General features: G+C 51.8%; 3 protein-coding genes across 3 annotated transcripts in view; all 3 read left to right on the top strand.

Moving 5' to 3' along the window:
* Positions 1-1,610, top strand: part of EXOC6 (exocyst complex component 6) — an 86,234-nt gene extending 84,624 nt beyond the window's left edge. Inside the window, exon 22 of the mRNA XM_066554177.1 lies at positions 479-1,610. Coding sequence (XP_066410274.1) covers positions 479-611 — 133 coding nt within the window. The 3' untranslated portion in view covers positions 612-1,610. The remainder of the gene's footprint in view (positions 1-478) is intronic.
* A 704-nt stretch (positions 1,611-2,314) lies between these two features.
* CYP26C1 (cytochrome P450 family 26 subfamily C member 1) lies at positions 2,315-9,517 on the top strand. The gene is made up of 6 exons (XM_066554859.1): positions 2,315-2,506; positions 2,581-2,805; positions 2,926-3,201; positions 4,815-4,970; positions 8,378-8,884; positions 9,155-9,517. The coding sequence occupies exons 1-6, from the start codon at positions 2,315-2,317 to the stop codon at positions 9,515-9,517; spliced, it is 1,719 nt and encodes a 572-aa protein (XP_066410956.1).
* Positions 9,518-13,241: 3,724 nt separating this feature from the next.
* CYP26A1 (cytochrome P450 family 26 subfamily A member 1) lies at positions 13,242-16,309 on the top strand. Its single transcript, XM_066554758.1, has 7 exons — positions 13,242-13,430; positions 13,627-13,851; positions 13,943-14,230; positions 14,350-14,499; positions 14,824-14,958; positions 15,177-15,329; positions 15,518-16,309. Exons 1-7 carry the CDS (start codon positions 13,242-13,244, stop codon positions 15,857-15,859), a joined length of 1,482 nt encoding a protein of 493 aa, XP_066410855.1. The 3' UTR covers positions 15,860-16,309.
* Positions 16,310-17,412: the final 1,103 nt, after the last annotated feature.

The following is a 17,412-nucleotide window of genomic DNA, read 5'->3' as shown; positions in this document are numbered from 1 at the left end:
AGGGTATGTATCGCCTATATTGTTACAAAATATTGTTTCTGTAACTTGCCTAATTTCCCAAATTTCGTTTTTATATCCGTTGGTACGGAAAATCAGCAATATAGATGCCCGTTATTGACGGTGAACAAAATTCACCCATTCGCTGAGTCTGAATTTACCATGAAGATGATACTAACGGGTTTTCTGACTTGCTTCTCTGCTAGGGCAATTGGTAGGATCAGGGTCCTGCTGAAGAGGTATTTGCTTAATACTTACAGGTTATTTGTGAAGTAGTAGTTGTTGAAACAAACACATTCTGCACTTCTGCATTGCAGAAGTTTAATTTAAGAACACATAGTGAACAGGTTTTGTAATCTTTCAGTTCTTATTAGCAGAAAGATAAAAAGAAGAACGTTAGTAAACCAATCTAAATAGTCGGGTTTTTCGTTTTCAATTTATGTTTCTGATGTGTTTGTCATTTGCTTTTTTATTTCTCTAGAATGAAAGACTCCAGCAAAAAGAACAACATTTTTGCTCAGTTCAGGAAGAATGACCGTGACAAGCAGAAGCTAATAGAGACTGTAGTAAAACAACTTAGGAGTTTAGTGAATGGTATGTCCCAGCACACATAGGCCTCTTAAATCGACAGTATCTCATCACACCAAGAGGTGTTTCTTATCCACTATTTCTACTAAGCAAATGGTGATACCAGTTAGGACTTTTGTTTGACCGAGAAAAGGAAAAATGCAGTAGATAGATTGTACATGTAGTCTTCAACAAACAATTCTTTGTACGTATTTTTAATGGGTCGAATACTATTTTGTATATTGTAAACAAATGGTGAAAAACGAGGTTGTACAATAAAAACCAGCGCAATCATATTGTACATGGAACTGCTGAACTGTAAATATGTTATTTAAATATCTGCAGATATGGTGTCCAAAATTTTGCTCCGAGTAGGAATTATTTGAGAAATGATCCCTTAGTTGCTGTTTTCTGGTTGAATCCTAATTTAAAGTTTTTAAGCTTGAGATACTTGTGTTTCAGATGCCGCTTATTGTTTTCCTGCATTAAATGTAATTAGCCCTAAAGTGATTGGACATAATTTTGTATACCAGGTTTTGTAGTCTGGAGGTATGAAAAGGTCTTCTGATTTTTAGTACCTTTGAAAACTACCCGAGAACTAGACTTGATATCTATTTAGCATTAGGACTTACAGGCTTTGTTCTCCAAAAGGTTTAATCTTGAGGTTGTGAATGTAAATAACCATTTGATTTCTTTATAATGTGACATGTTGTTTCATTTTGGTTTTGTTCCTCAGGGTTACTATTTCTAACTGTACTTTTGTAAAGATCTCGGGTTCTTTATCCCAGGTTGCAGTGAGGAATAGGTTTGCCGCCGTTGTTTTCGTGCCGCATCTGTTTGTTAGTTTGCGCTTTCTCCTGCCAGCCCCATCCCAGCGATTGGCATTTTGTTCCACTACTGGTCTCTTTGCACTGTCCCCTCCTGGCTATTTTAGACACTTAAGAGAATGTCTAACAAATACAAACCAAATGGAACGTGTAAAAATAATGTACATTTCGCTGTATTTTTAAGTTATTGACGGTCTAAATACAGTAATATAAACCTCACCCGTATTCCTGTTTAATTTCACACACGGGAGCACACCTCGAAGCCGGTTTCGCGGGACCTGTGCAGGTCCCGACTCACTGGTGATTTTTCCCCGGGAAAGGCGGCCGGGGATCCGCGCGGCCCCGACGGCGGGGTGCGGGCCGGGAGCGCTGCAGGGCCGCCCCGACTGCCGCCGCAGGCCGGGAAGCGGGGGGCGGTGGGGGCTGCGGAGCAGGGCTGGGGCGCTCCCTGGTCGGGGGAGCCCGGGACGGGACTCTACCTGGGCAGGCTGGCCCGAGGGGGCGCCGGCAGCTGCCGGCGGGGCGGAGAAGGTTCCCCGCTGCCAGGAGCGGCCGTCCCGCCTCCGGCTCGGGGCGCCCCGAGGGGCTGGGCGGGGGCGGGAGGGGCGCCGGGCCCCCGGCCCCGGGGGCTGCCCGAGAGCCCCTCGGCCGCTGTCCCCGGCCCTCCCGCGCCAATCACCGCACTTGGCCGCGCTGCTTAAATATGCAGCGGATACGTCATCTCCGAAGGTGGATCGGGCGTAAGTGGCCAATATCTATATAAATGTGGCCGAGGGGCGAACCGGCAGCAGGAGGCGAGCGGGGCCGGGCGGGCAGCAGTCGGCAGGGCCCGTCGCGCAGCGCCCGTAGCCGGAGTCGGTCGCGGGGCGCCGGGGCCCCGAGCCTGACAGCCGCACCCGGCCCGTCCCCACCACCGGAGCAGGATGCCGGCCGGGCCCTCCTGGCCCGAGGCGGCGGCGCTGGTGCTGCTGGCCCTGGCTCTGCTGATCACCCTGTGCCGGCACCTGTGGGCGCTGCGCTGGAGCCTCAGCCGGGACCGCGCCAGCGCCCTGCCCTTGCCCAAGGGCTCCATGGGCTGGCCCTTCTTCGGGGAGACTCTGCACTGGCTGCTCCAGGTGAGGCGCCGGGGGACGGGGCGGGGTGGAAGGGGCTGGCGGGAGCCACGGGCTGACCCGCAGCTCGTCCCCAGGGCTCCCGCTTCCACAGCTCTCGGCGGGAGCGGTACGGAAATGTCTTCAAGACCCACCTCCTGGGCCGGCCTGTGGTGCGGGTGACAGGCGCTGAGAACATCCGCAAGATTCTACTGGGTGAGCACACGTTGGTCAGCACACAGTGGCCCCAAAGCACCCAGATCATCCTGGGCTCGCACACTCTGCTCAGCTCCACTGGTGACCTGCACCGCCAGCGCCGCAAGGTGAGCCTCACAGCCACCCCGACAGGGCACACAGCCCAGGCAGCGCCCAGGCCTGGCCTCGGTGGCATGTGTGCCCCCCCTGCTTTAACTACCTGCCTCTCTTCCCCCTTCTCCTCCTAGATCCTGGCCAGAGTCTTCAGCCGTGCCGCCCTGGAGAGCTACCTGCCGCGGATCCAGAAGGTTGTGAGCTGGGAGCTGCGGGGCTGGTGCATGGAGCCAGGCTCTATCGCAGTTTATTCCTCCGCTAAAACCTTAACTTTCCGCATTGCAGCTCGGATTCTGCTGGGGCTCTGCCTGGAGGAAAAGCAGTTCAAGGATCTGGCCAAAACTTTTGAACAGCTGGTGGAGAACCTCTTCTCCCTGCCCCTCAACCTACCCTTCAGTGGGCTGCGCAAGGTACTGCCGCCTGCACTGCTCCCTCTGCCCGGGGGCAGGGCCTGGGCCCTGGCGGCACAGACCCCCTGTCCTTAGGTCCACCAAGGGACATTTCTGATGGGCCAGGACTTCTGCAACACCCCATCCTAGGTCAGGGTGTGGTGTCTTACCTACCCCAGCCATTTCCCCTTCTCTCTGCACTTCTCACCTGCTTTTGGCTGGCTTCCAACACCTCTGGGCACTGGCTCCAGCTCATTATTCAGCATAGGGCTCCTCTTCTCCCTCATCCCATATGTTGCCTCTGGTGAGTCCATCATGTCTGACCCTATCCCATCTGAACTCATGTCAGCCCATGGCAGAGGCATCTGTGGGCATAAGCACAAAGACAGGTGGGCACAGCACACCTCAGCTTAGCACCTCCTCTGAAACTCAGGCAGGCTGAGAATTTAAGACTGTCTTATGGTCCTCGGTCCCTTGTAGTCCAGCAGCCCAGAGACAGCCCAGGGAGAGGGACAGTCTCCTCTGCCTCTTTCAGCCTGCAGTTTCTTCCCTGCTGCTCTGTCCCTCTTTGCCTGCCTCTCCACACTCCTGCTCTAGGTATAGGTCCTGGGTACCATTCTTCCTCTCACATTCCTCCCTCCTCTATCTTTGAGTTCTCCACAGCTGAAGTCTCCTGTCTGCTTTAGACAGGTCTTCCCTCATCTCTTATTTCCACTGTGAGCTCTGCCCTGTTGGATCACCTTACCTAAACAGTCTCAGTTCTCCCCCAGCCTCCCTGCTACTCTTCATCAAAGCTCTTGTTTTCCCTGTCCAGTTTCCCTTTGCAGGTTGTCACCAGTATGAGCTTTGATCCCCCTGCCCTCTTTCAGGTCAGCTAAAGCATGTCTGGCCCCAGACCAACATCTTCAACTTGCCTTTAGGTCCCCTTGTCGTTCACCTCGCTCCCTGCCCTGTTTACTTTGTCCAATCCTTCCCACCTCAAATCTAAGCCTTTATATCTTCTTCCCAATATCTGACCATGGCTATTTTTAACTTCAAATTTCTGGTCCTTGTGGCTTTTGCAGGAGACATTTTTATAGAGAGTCGTACAGTGTGACTCCATCATCCCACTTTGCAAAGGCATTGCTGATCACTTGACTTGCTGAGATCTTACAGGAATGTTTTGCTGCACTGCACTTCAGGAGTGCAACACACCTGAAGATGAGCTGACTGTGATTAACGTGTCTTTATCCACTACTCCCATGTAAAACCATTTGTGCCTTGCTGTCTGGACTCAGTTTTCTTGTTACCTTTTCTTTTCCCTTGGAATAAGCTTCCTTTGGACCTGACACAACTGTAGATTTGCCCAGTGCAAATGCCTCTGAACGTGGTAGCATGGGTTTACTGTTGTCTTTTCCTCCCAGAGAGTTTCTTGGGACTTGTTGCATTTGATTCACAACAGCAAGGCAACAGAAGGTGCAGCATTTCCCCCCAGACTGATGCCTCTTGCAAGGCTCTGGGGCTGGGCAGCAGATTAAACAGTTCTTGCTGTTACAGGTCCTGGGATTAAGGATTGCTACACTTGGGTTCCCCTGGTCTCTCTAGAGAGGGGGACAGTTCCTAAGGTTCTCCTGAACTGTGTGTGCCTCTCACAGGGAATCAAAGCACGGGACATGCTACATAAGTTTATGGAGAAGGCTATACAGGAAAAACTGCAGAGAAACAACCCAGAAGACCACAGTGATGCTCTGGATTTCATAATGAACAGTGCCAAGGAGCATGGCAAAGAATTCACCATGCAGGAGCTAAAGGTAAGGAGAGCCTCTGCCTTGCAGTGCCACTCCTGACTCAGTGGCTGTTTGAGGGATGTGGGCTGAGGGCCAGGAGGAGGCTTGTGGGGAGCTGGGGACCACCCCCAGCCGCAGTGAGGACACCAGCTCCTGCACTCAGCACACTCTTATGCCCTTGTAGTCTTGTGTCTCTTTGCCATAGAAGGGACCTGTTAAAAGGGAATGAATGCCCTTCTACCTTTCCTCTTCAGGGCCACCAGCCTTAGCCCGATGTAGGATGCTGGTAGGGTTATGTGGCTGTGTTAAGGCTCTGCACGTCTGTGCACTCAGTAACCTCCGGGACACTCTCTTGGAAATATTCAGAGCTACTTGTGTGCTTCTCAAACACAGCCCAGCACCCAGCCTAGGGCAGGGTGTAGATCACATCACTGGACTCCTCAGGGCTGTGAGCCCAGAAATTTCTGGGGTGATTAACCAGAATAGGTCTAGGGATGCAGCAATGGATTCCAGGTCATTCCCTAGCACCTCCTCATTCATCCGATCATGTAGCTTGTGGGTTGCTATGATGAATGTGATGTATGGCTGTGACATAGGGATGAACCCAGTGATCCTTACTGAGCCAAAACCACCAAGTGAATGTGATGAGTATTTTGCCAAAGATCTTGGGAAAAAAATTAGTCTTTAGTACTGCATCATTCATAGTTCCAAATCACATGGTATCAGTGAATGATAGATGGTATTGCATTTATATAACAAGTTTTGAAGCAGTTTTGCATGGGTACAGCAGCTGGATATGATTTTAAAGTATTTGAGTATAGTTTAAAGGTAGTTTTACTATTTATTTAAGTATTTCAGGATAACTATCCAAAGACTAATGTTTTATAAATATTTTGTAAAAATGCAATCTCTAAATCTAAAATATTTGAAAAGCTTTGAACAACTATTAGATATAATTAGAACCAGTACATATTACTAAATAAATTTTATTACATTATTTAATCTAACAATTTTTATTATACTGTGATTCTTAAAAATAATTGACAGATTCAAAATGTGATTGATTAAGATTAATTAATCTCTGTTAGTATTCACATTAATATTATGCAAGAATAATTTCACAATCTCTCATCATATCCCTGACTCTGACCACAAATGGAATAAGGAGATATTAAATCTAACATAGATTGAGTAACATGGCAGCAACCTTGGGCCAGCTGATTCAAATTATAACATATTCATTTGTTGTAATGTACCTTCATGGTTAGAAAATTTCTGTATTTAACAAAATTACTTTCAAACTGAACTGCCTATGCTTGCAATTATGGCAATATTCTCCACCCTAATAAAACAGTAGTAGAGGTCTCATTTAATGAAGCAGTGTAATTGAATAAAAAGTCCAAAGCTGTCTCAGAGTTGTGGATATATCTGTCTTTGACAAACACTTCAGACACTGGCACAAACTAGTCACTAATCTGCTTTTTGTTCAAATGATCTGAAAAGAGACTTTTCCCAGAAATTTTTCTAAATACACTGTGATTTGTATTGCTGCTATGAACTCACCAGGGCCCTTGAAACGTAAAGGTCATTAAAAAGATGTTGCTTTGCCAACAATACTGTTTTAAAATATTTTAAACCTTGGGAAGATTTAAAAAACCCGTCCTGTATAATAATGCTGTCACTGGCTGGGTGTAATGCTGCCCATTCTGCCTCCCAGGACAGGCACAGTACTGATGAAGAAGCTTGGGAATATCCTGCCTTCCAGTCACTGGTTCTGCTGGCCTTGCAGTGGCAGGGAGGGAAAGTTGTGACAGCAGCTGTGGCACACATTCTGCAGCAGCACTGTCAGAGGTTGATGCAAAGAGCATAAGGGCTGTTATTTCAAACCTAAGAGCTTGCCCTAAATTCCTTGCATGCTATTGAAATGTCTTGGGGTTTAATTGCATGTGGTGGAACTGAGAGGTTTCTTTTCATCTGTGTCTCTTACTTGTGAATGTAAAAATTCCTGCTAATGCCTGCAGGAGGTGTGATAGGGGCTGACAGGGATCTGTTGTTCCAGGGGTTTTATTTCAGCTGAAAGATGCCCTTGAGAGCTGCACTTTGGCAAAGCATCTAGACCAGCCAATATATGGCACTAGGGATGGTAGCAAGGAGTCATCTTTGTTACATTATCCCTAACTTTATCAGATTTGAATCCAAGTACCTTCAGTCTTCAAATGTTCTTCTCTGTGTTTGTGGCTTCACCTCTTTAGAACCAACTGTGTCAGAACAATTTAAAGTCCAGGCACAGTCATGTGAAAGGAAACTGCTCTGTGTCCCTGTGGGATTTTGCCCCTGGGCTGGAGCCATTAGTGCTCTGTAATACCAGTCAGGTCCCAGGCCTTCCAGGGGGACAGTTCCTGGTACTCCTCCCTTTGCCTTCTCTTTGGCTTTTCTCTCTCAGCACTCCCAGCCCTGTGCTGTGAAGCCACTGGCACCTTCAGATGGTGCTGTAGGTTTGAGCATTATGTTTGCTGTCAGAGATGTGTCATGCCATGGGCAACCCTTAACTTTTGGGAAACCATTTGCAAAACTTGGTCAGAGGGTGCTGCAAACAGCCCCCAGCAGCCTGGCATGTGCTGTTCCATATAGACCCTGCAGACAGTCCCAAAAAGGCTGGGGGGCTGCGAGGGGACCCCTGACCTTCGACAAGGCACACATTACAGATTTGGCTGTGCTGGGGTCCATGTATCTGAGCTGAGTAACTTCCTAACTTGTTATGGATACCTCTGCTGTGGAGCTTTTGGGAACTCTGCTGTGCTTCGGGCTGTACAGCTTGAAAAGCAAGCAAGTCCTTTGCCTGGTGTGTGCTCCCTGCTGGCTACAGCACTTCCCAGGCTGACCTGCTCTAGCAGAGAGGCCTTCATGCTTTTGACTCTTGCCTTGAATCCCCTCCCAGGTAAGATCAGTCACAACTGGAGATGGATCAAATGCAACCCATTTAGCTGCCAGCACACCTAAAATTTGTGCATAAACCACTGCCCATATCCACTGCCTGGACAGAAAAGTAAAAGTTGGGCGCAGAGGGGAATTGGCAGATGATGATAAAAAGCATAATACTTGAAATGGACTTCACTCAATGTGCTATAATGCATGGTAAAACGCTGCCTTAAAATTGGTAAATCTTGTGAGGAAAGCTCAGAAGAGCTGGATTGGAGGTAATGTGTACTCATTCCAGCTGTGCTTCTGCAGCAGTCACTTGGCAAGTGTATGTCCAGTTCATACAGAAATGCTTTGGTCCCTGCCAACCCAGGATGGGTGGGGGTTTGGGGAGAGCAGAGTGGGGGCCAGGGCCCCCTGCACAGGGGCGAAACCTGCAAAAGGTGAGAACAGTCTGAGACACAATTTCTTTGAAATGTTATTCAAACTTGTAATTTTCATTCCTCTCCCAGGAATCAGCAATTGAGCTCATATTTGCTGCTTTTTTCACCACGGCTAGTGCTAGCACCTCTCTGATCCTCCTGCTATTGAAGCACCCCTCAGTGATTGAAAAAATAAGGCAGGAGCTGATGTCCCATGACTTGTACCAGCAGAGTGAGTGCCGCCCTGCAGGACCCTGCCTAGACACCCTGACCATCCAGAGCAGGGACAGAGAGAAACCACTTTCCCACCCCATGGCCAACGACATACACAAGGACCAGAGCCAGCCCCCAGCCCCGGTGGAGGAAGATTCCCTCCAGCCCAGTGCCGTACTGGAGCCCACTGTCCCCGAGAGCATCCCCTGCCCCGGCCCCCAGCTCCCGGCACCACCAGGGCAAAGCTGTCACTGCACCGCAGACATCAGCCTGGAGAAGCTGAGCCGCCTGCGCTACCTGGACTGTGTGATTAAGGAGGTGCTGCGAGTGCTGCCCCCAGTCTCCGGAGGCTACAGGACCGCACTGCAGACTTTTGAGCTCGATGTAAGTGTCCCGCACTCCAGCAGGCTGCTTAAGAGCTGCTGCCTGCCGTTGTGAGCAAGCACCCTGTGTCCCGCGCAGTGGTGGTGCTTGGCAGCGTAGCTCAAGGGGAAATGTCAGCAGCAGCCTCTGTGAGTCTCAGCTGGGCTGGGGAGAAAAGGAACTGTAGAGCAGGTGGGAAGTGCAGTGGGGCTGTCTGCAGGCACCCTCGCTCACCCTCCAGTAGCACAGGTATGTAACAGTCCTCTCCTCCCTCTTCTCTGCCTTCCCCAGGGATACCAGATCCCCAAAGGCTGGAGCGTCATGTACAGCATCCGTGACACCCATGAGACAGCAGCTGTCTACCAGAGCCCCCCCAGCAGCTTTGACCCCGAGCGCTTTGGCGCCGGCCGGCCGGAGGCTGCGGGCCGCTTCCACTACATCCCCTTCGGCGGAGGGGCCCGGAGCTGCATCGGGAAGGAGCTGGCCCAGGCCATCCTCAAGCTGCTGGCCATCGAGCTGGTCAGCACGGCCCGCTGGGAGCTGGCCACCCCTGGCTACCCCAGCATGCAGACCGTGCCCATCGTGCACCCTGTCGACGATGGGCTGCAGCTCTACTTCCACCCCTTGCAGCCCAGCCAAGGCCACGAGGCCTGAGCCGGTGAGGGGTGCACTGCTCCCCTCAGCCCTGGGGCCGATGCCCTGCCACAGCTGCCAGGAGCAGGTCTCTGCTGCCCCATGCTGGGAATGCTGCTGGGTTACTGCTGAACAAAACCTTAAAGGTCTTTCTATTTTCCTCTCCTGGTGTACAGGCTGGTAGGGTGTGCAGGGTGCTGCAGTAGGGTGTCCTGCAGAGCACTCCTGAGCACTGGGGCAAAACCTGCTGAAGATGCTGGCAGGGTGCATATGCCATGGGGGCTCAGTCAGCCCCTGCCCCATACAGGCCTCCAGCTACCAGAGATGGGGAGCAAAACTCCCAGACCCACAGCTAAGACTCCCAGTTATCTCCTGTAGGTGTGTTATAGGAGAGGCAGGACAAACACCCTGCACACTGTAGCTTTTTAGATGAAAAAAGAGGGAGGTGGGGCACTCTGCAGGAAAACACAAGCCAGAGTTGCCCAATCCCCAGCATCAACTCTAGCTAGAATAATAGGGTGTAAAGTGGTTTTTATTGTAAATATTTAATCTCATTCATGCACTTCCCATTAGAGCTGGCACAAGGAGGATATGTCTTGTTCACCCACTAGTAGCAGCTGTGTATGTTGTGCTTTTGCACTGTGCTGCTGCTTGGGGTCTGCCATGAAACCATCTCTGAGGTCCTGCCAGGATGTTCTCCCCAGCCACAACCTGCTCATGGGATTGGACTGAAGCAGGGGGAGGGGGCTTTGGGGAACAAATGTTTAGAAAACAGAAATTTCTGAATGTGTCTGATTTGTGGTACAAAGTCCCTTGTTCCTGATGATGCTGTTCACATTGCAGAGGGGACATTTGCAAGGTGCCACAGGCCCTGTGGTAGCTGGCTGGCTGGCCAGACTGACTGTCACCTCTGTCAGCGCAGCTCTGCCAGGAAAAGTGTCAGGACAGCAGTTCCATGCATCTATCCAGGGGGTGGTACCCGAGGCTAAACATGGGTGCTGAGGGCACCCTTGTAGATGGCTTTTGAGTACCCCTACAGGGTATTTCTCTCCCATGTAAAATAAAGTGAGTCCTGTTGTTTGTGTACTGAGAGAACAGAGCTGGGCACAGGTCCTTGATCCACAACAACACGTGTATAAATTTCTTTCAGCTTCACTTCTATTCCCCACTGTCATGCATTCTGTGTGAATGCAGTGGGAAAATAATCCTCCTTGTCCCTCCAGAGCACCCCATGCCTGGTGTGGTGTCCGTGTGCTCTGTGTGAAGAACCAGCTTGGCCTGTGAAGGCCAAAACATAGCACGAAGACAGTGTCCCTTTGGAAAGGCTCTGGGGAGCTCTCCAGGCTCCTGAAACTCTATCATCATTCTGCTTGGGTGCTAGAGGTGGCCTTGTCCTGGCCAATCCCCCTTGCCTGGCCGTGCTGGGGCACTGCAGTGACCACCACGCTACCTCGGGCAGAAACCTGGCTCCCAAACGTGACAGGTCAAATCTGGAAAAGGTTGAACTGCAGGGCTGAGTTAAGTGCTATTGGCAAGTCGACCCTGTAGTGAACCAGAGCCTCTGGCCCTCCTGACCTTGTCCTGAAAGGTGAATCTTTTTGCCTATCAGAGGTGAAATCAGTAGATGGTGGCTGCAAGTGGCAATGACTAACTTTAATTAGCAGGAGCTACTGGCTGGCTGAGACTGCAGGCGATTCAGGGTCTCACCGCGGGCAGGACTTGGGCAGGGCTGGGCCTGCAGCGTCCGGCACCCTGGGCAGGAAGGTCAGGGCTCCTCCAGCAGGGCACTTAAAAATTACCCTGAGCGCCAGCAAGCCCGCTGAAAAATGTAACATGAATCTAGTTAAAAAAAAAAAAAAAAGAAGCAAAAAGAAACAGATAAACTGATTTTGTTTGCAGATAAACACGACCACTTACAAATGAAGTGTAATAATTGTTACTTGTAATCAAAGTTTGTTCATATTAGGCTGTTAATTTCTTGACCCCCTTCCAAGATGTTTTTAATTATCCCTTTCACTCTTTACCATTTGATTCTTTTCAAGCCGATGGCTGGGGAATACACAGCTGGAAAGATAATAAAGCCTTCCTGTGGCAATTATCGCTGCTCAGGCCACCGTATCTCGTTATTTTGATAGACAGTGAACTTGGCGCGGTTGCCGGCCGGGTTCACGCAGATGTCACGGTCCGTGTTGTAGGTCACAAGCAGGTCAGTGCCCGGCAAGGGGAGAGCGCCGGGTCAGGGCGCGGCCGCCGCTCCCGGCCAGCGCCGGCCGGGCCCGCGGCGAACCCCGAGGGGCTACCGGGGCAGTACCCTCCGGGGGGCTCCCTCCTGGGCAAGGGGCTGCGGAGGCGGGAGCCCCGCTCCAACAAGGCATCGTAAGAGGAGGGCGGGTCTCGTGTGATGCGTTGATTGTTAGAAAAATAATAATTAAAAGCGACATCTCCCTCTCCCCTACACAGACGCACACACAAAACTTCCAGCGTTATTGAGCTGAGGTTTATTGAGGTTATTGAGGGAACAAGAATGCAAAAGTAACAGGGAGGGAAAAGATAAAAACAGTAAAGAAAAAAAAAAGTGTATTGGCCGCAGCCGTGGTCGGCGGAGAGCTCCGCGCCCCGCAGCCGCGGTCCGCGCCGGGCGCCCCTTCCCCGGCGGCTCCTGCGCCGGCAGCAGCAGCAGCAGCCGCCCCAGCCAGCGCCGCCCTCCCGCCGCCCCGCTCCCGCCGCGCTCCTCCTGCCCGGAGCCGCCGCTCCCGTCCGGAGAGCAGCGCCGGTGCCCGCCCGCCCCTCCGCGCCGCGGCTGCAGGCGGGGTGCCCGGCCGTGCCGACCGCCTCTTCCCGGCCGCGGCAGCCCCGACGGGATGCCGGAGAGCCTCAGGCGAGGGTGGGCAGTGGATCCCGGGGAGAGGAGCTGGGAACGGCGAGTTTGGTGTTTCCTTTCCGCGCTCACCTTCTTTTCCCTCGGTGACCCGCGCTTGAACCTGCATCGGAAGGCTGAGACGGATTGCTGCCGGCGGCTCCTTGCTCCACGGCCGGCAGAAATACAAGCCATGCCTTTCGAGGTGAACCAGGGGACAGCGGAGGCTCCTCCGCCGATGCCCCGGCGGCTCTGCTCAGAGGGTCTCCGGGCTGTCCCAGCGCGGGGGACCGTCCGCTCCGGCCGCCCCACGGTCCCGGCCCGGTGTCTCCCGGGTCCGGCCGCTACATCGCCGTTCCCAGCCGACAACGGTGGCGGGCGGACGAAGGAGCTCCGCAGAGCGCATCGGCGCCGGGCGGCAGCGCCGCGGGGTAGGTGACCGGACAGCCGGGCCGCCGGGTGCCGGCGCGGGAATTTCTGGGCGCAGCCGCTGGTCTCGAACGAGCATCGGTGATAAATCCGAGACGAGGAGGCGGTGGTGGCCGACCACCGGCTGTCAGCTGTCGGCGGCGTTCCGCAGCCCACTCACCGAGCGCGGTGCAGGGTCAGCGAGCCCGGAGCCGCTGCCGGCGCCCCCGACAGCACCTTTCCTTCCCCCGCAGCCGTCTGCGGCGGGTAGGATGCACTACGCAAAGCAAATAGTTAAAGATTTCGAGGGGAGGAGCCAGGCCGCAATCCGCAATTAAAGATGAACTTTGGGTGAACTAATTTATCGGACCAAGGTAGGGGTGGGCAGCAACCTGGGAAGGGTATAAAAGGCGGCCCGCGGCGAGCCCAGCCCGTGCACTCAGAGCTCCCGGGGGGCTGGGTGGGAGTCGCTCCCCAGTCATGGGCTTCTCCGCCCTAGTCGCCAGCGCCCTGTGCACCTTTCTGCTGCCCCTGCTACTCTTTCTGGCTGCCGTCAAGCTCTGGGACCTGTACTGCGTGAGCAGCCGCGACCCCAGCTGCCCGCTCCCGCTGCCCCCGGGCACCATGGGGCTCCCCTTCTTCGGGGAGACGCTGCAGCTGGTGCTGCAGGTAAGGCCAGGCGATGGCGCGGGGAACGGAGAGGCGCGTCTCTGGAGCCAGAGCTCCTCGGGCTGCAGGGGAGGGAGATGAGCGGCAACTTTGACAGGCTTCCGTGCCCAGGTGGGAAAGAGCTGCTCTCCCTGCCTCTTCCTCTTATGCTGTCTAAAATTTATTTATCGTTTCCCCCCTCTCATCTCCTGTCTAGAGGCGGAAATTCCTGCAGATGAAACGCAGGAAATACGGCTTCATCTACAAGACTCACCTCTTTGGGCGGCCCACGGTACGGGTGATGGGCGCCGAGAACGTGCGGCACATTCTGCTGGGCGAGCACCGGCTCGTCTCCGTGCAGTGGCCCGCCTCGGTGCGGACCATCCTAGGCTCGGGCTGCCTCTCCAACCTCCACAACGGGCAGCACAAGCACCGCAAAAAGGTACGGGCCGACGGCGGGCGGGGAGCGGGCGCGGTCGCCTGGGGCGCGGCGGCTGAGCCTCTGTCCCGTTCCTCCTCGTCCCCCCGGGCAGGTGATCATGCGGGCCTTCTCCCGGGACGCCCTGCAGCACTACGTGCCCGTCATCCAGGAGGAGGTGAGCGCCTGCCTGGCCCGGTGGCTGGGCGCCGCCGGGCCCTGCCTGCTCGTGTACCCCGAGGTGAAGCGCCTCATGTTTCGCATTGCCATGAGAATCCTGCTGGGCTTCCAGCCCCGCCAGGCCAGCCCCGACGGCGAGCAGCAGCTGGTCGAGGCCTTCGAGGAGATGATCCGCAACCTCTTCTCCCTGCCCATCGATGTGCCCTTCAGTGGGCTCTACCGGGTAAGGCTCACGGCGGGCCAGCAGGGAAGAGGTGCCCCTGCGGCCAGGGCACGGGAATCGGGGGGCAGGGATGGCAGTACAGTCTGAGACCCAAACTGCTCTCCCTCCTGCTTGGTCAGGGCTTGCGGGCACGCAACATCATCCATGCCAAGATCGAGGAGAACATCCGTGCCAAGATGGCCCGCAAGGAGCCTGAGGGGGGCTACAAGGATGCCCTGCAGCTGCTGATGGAACACACACAGGGTAACGGCGAGCAGCTCAACATGCAGGTAAGGTTCCCCCGGATTTATCTCTTTCCCTCATGCCCCCTAAGAACGTCACACTTACCTTGTGGGGACAAAAGGGAGAGCAGGAGATGCTCTCTTTCTCCATGAAATAAATCTGCTAGTGTTGAGCGCTAGGATGCAGAGGCTGCAGTCAGGCTGTTGGATGGGAAGACAGGTTCCCAGGGAGTATAAGCACCACCAACCACCTCCGTCCAGACCCCTGGGTGTCTGTTCCAGTTTGGGAATGATGTACAGCATTGCAGTGGATGAGTGGGCCTGGTACAGTGTTCAAGGTCTGTTTTATGCCTCTTCTGTCCTTTGCGTAAGGAGCTGAAGGAGTCTGCCACAGAGCTGCTGTTCGGGGGCCATGAAACCACTGCTAGTGCTGCCACGTCACTGATTGCCTTCCTAGGGCTCCACCATGAAGTCCTGCAGAAAGTGAGGAAAGAGCTGCAGGTCAAGGTTTGTGTCTTCCCCAGAGGCATTTGACAGGAGGGGGCAGTGGGAGGAAGGTACCTCCAGGACAGGTATCCCAGATAGGGCTCCCTTTGACCCAGGTGGTGTTCAGCTTTTAGGGGTGGCAGGAAAGTACTGCTTGTAGCTGAGGGGCAGCTGCTTTGCAGTGCCAGGAGCCCTGGCTGCGTGGTTCATGGATGTCATGGCAGCATTTTCCTTTCTAGGGGTTACTGTGCAATTCCAACCAAGAGAAGCAGCTGGACATGGAGGTCTTGGAGCAGCTGAAGTACACAGGCTGCGTCATCAAAGAGACCCTCAGGCTGAGCCCGCCTGTTCCCGGAGGATTTCGGATTGCACTCAAGACCCTTGAGCTAAATGTAAGCAAGGTTTGGGCACAACTCAGAGCAGCTGCAAAGTATTTTGTGTTCATGTAGCCTGTCTGCCTTAGAGTGACCTGCAGGAAGCCAGGAGGGGAGGTGGGGTTCACTGATGTGTCCTGTTCTGTCACTTCACTTTATTTAACACAGCAAGGTGCTCCACATCTCCTTTCTGTTCTTTTTTATAGGGTTACCAAATCCCTAAAGGTTGGAATGTTATTTACAGTATCTGTGATACACATGATGTGGCAGACCTCTTTACCAACAAGGAAGAATTTAACCCAGATCGCTTCATGTCTCCATCTCCAGAGGATTCCTCTAGGTTCAGTTTCATTCCTTTTGGTGGGGGCTTGAGGAGCTGCGTGGGCAAAGAGTTTGCAAAAGTCCTTCTAAAAATATTTACAGTGGAGTTGGCTCGGAGCTGTGACTGGCAGCTGCTGAATGGACCTCCTACAATGAAAACGGGCCCCATAGTGTACCCTGTGGACAATCTGCCTACCAAATTCATCGGTTTCAGTGGCCAAATCTGAGAGCTCAACCCTCCAAATGGATTCCTATATAGCATTTAATATGTACATAGTAACTTTTTATAGTAACAAAGGCCTTTAAATATTTAAAACTTGTAAATGTACAATAGTTATTTATGTCTTCTAAGTATTGCAAGAGGCTATGATATTTTTTCCCCCAGCACTACAATTATGGGTCTCTGATTCATAATTAGATAATGTTATTTCTATAGAAATAAATTTTCCCCTATTTAAAAATATCATTGAAAACTGGCCAGCTAAGCATTCAAAGACATTTCAGGATGGCGTATGTATAAGAAATATCCGAAAAGCATTCAAAACAATGGCAACCAGCTACTCATCCAAATTACCTGAAATGGTTATTGTTTGAGAATGTTTTCAGTATTATTTGTGTCTAGATTGTATGTTTAATGTGTGAATTTTAAGTTTGATAATAAAGTTTATTTTTGATGATCCTCTGTATGAAGATCTGTGTGTATGCTAGAGAGTAACTTAATGGACGTGGCTCTAGGGTTTGGATGTAAAGCCAGATCTGCTTCTGTGAATGAGGTATTTGCTATTTTTGTGTTCATAACTCTTCCCTCCTTCACATGTAGTTGCTTATTGTGAGTAGCTAATTGTTATAAATTTTAGCTGTAAATGCAAGAACAGTACAAAACCACATGCTCACTGAAAACTGCATGGAGTGATGGCAAGTGCTACAGGTCTCCTTATCAAGCACATCATGTTGAGCCCCAGTAAATCAGAAAGAAAAGGAAAGCAGAATAATGTCACATAAGTTTTTCTCTGGAGCTAGTTGAGGAAAAAAATCCACAAATGTCCTCTCCTCCCATATTAGTGCTGACCTGTGTAAACACACCACTGAATCTTGTTCTGTGTTGAGCTTGCTAGCTATGAATCTTTACTTACGAAGGTTCTCTTATCAGCTGGTAGAGCAAATAAAATCTGCTATTTCTCCTTGAAATGCAACAGCTCTGACTAGGTGAGAGAGAGCATGCATTTGGTTTAAGAACTTCTTTCCTGGAATTCAGCAAAGTGAAAACTAAAAGGCAGGCACTAATGTGAATTGATTAACAGAGAATCAACTGTTGAGATGCAATTCCCCAGGGGTGTGTAAGCAGGGCAGATAAAATGCCCTAGGCATGACCCCTATTTTGGCTTAACCGTAAGGGGTTTTGTGGCCACCCCAGCTTACTACACCTATTAGTCTTCCCTCAAAAGTCAAACAACATAGGGTGGCTCTATAAACATCTACAAAGTAAAGCAATGTAATTCAGTGTCATGAGCACTTGTAGCACCACATAGAATCGTTAAAATTTTTGTTTACTTCTGGAAAACAGTCACTTTTTTATTATGTTCTCCCAAGATCAAAATTAAGGACAAAGCTAAGTTGCCCAAAATAGCTGCAGGTACCAGTTGCCCAAAATAGCATCTATGAGGTTTGGAATTTTTTTAAGGGTGTTTCTATAATGCATTTGATATGTTTCCAGCTAGCATTTTAAACATGGGGGCGTCTGACACATGGCTTTAGATACAGCCTACGTACAAGTATAACT

This window comes from Molothrus aeneus, chromosome 8 (genome assembly GCF_037042795.1).
Source record: "Molothrus aeneus isolate 106 chromosome 8, BPBGC_Maene_1.0, whole genome shotgun sequence".
NCBI classification, from domain to species: domain Eukaryota; kingdom Metazoa; phylum Chordata; class Aves; order Passeriformes; family Icteridae; genus Molothrus; species Molothrus aeneus.
This window is presented reverse-complemented; position numbering and strand designations above follow the sequence as displayed.

Coding starts and splice junctions, on each gene's coding strand:
- CYP26C1 (XM_066554859.1), top strand. CDS start 2,315: ATGCCGGCCGGGCCCTCCTGGCCCGAGGCGGCGGCGCTGGTGCTGCTG. Junction 2,806..2,925: donor TGCACCGCCAGCGCCGCAAG/GTGAGCCTCACA, acceptor TTCTCCTCCTAG/ATCCTGGCCAGAGTCTTCAG. Junction 3,202..4,814: donor CCTTCAGTGGGCTGCGCAAG/GTACTGCCGCCT, acceptor TGCCTCTCACAG/GGAATCAAAGCACGGGACAT.
- CYP26A1 (XM_066554758.1), top strand. CDS start 13,242: ATGGGCTTCTCCGCCCTAGTCGCCAGCGCCCTGTGCACCTTTCTGCTG. Junction 13,431..13,626: donor CGCTGCAGCTGGTGCTGCAG/GTAAGGCCAGGC, acceptor TCTCCTGTCTAG/AGGCGGAAATTCCTGCAGAT. Junction 13,852..13,942: donor AGCACAAGCACCGCAAAAAG/GTACGGGCCGAC, acceptor CCCCCCGGGCAG/GTGATCATGCGGGCCTTCTC.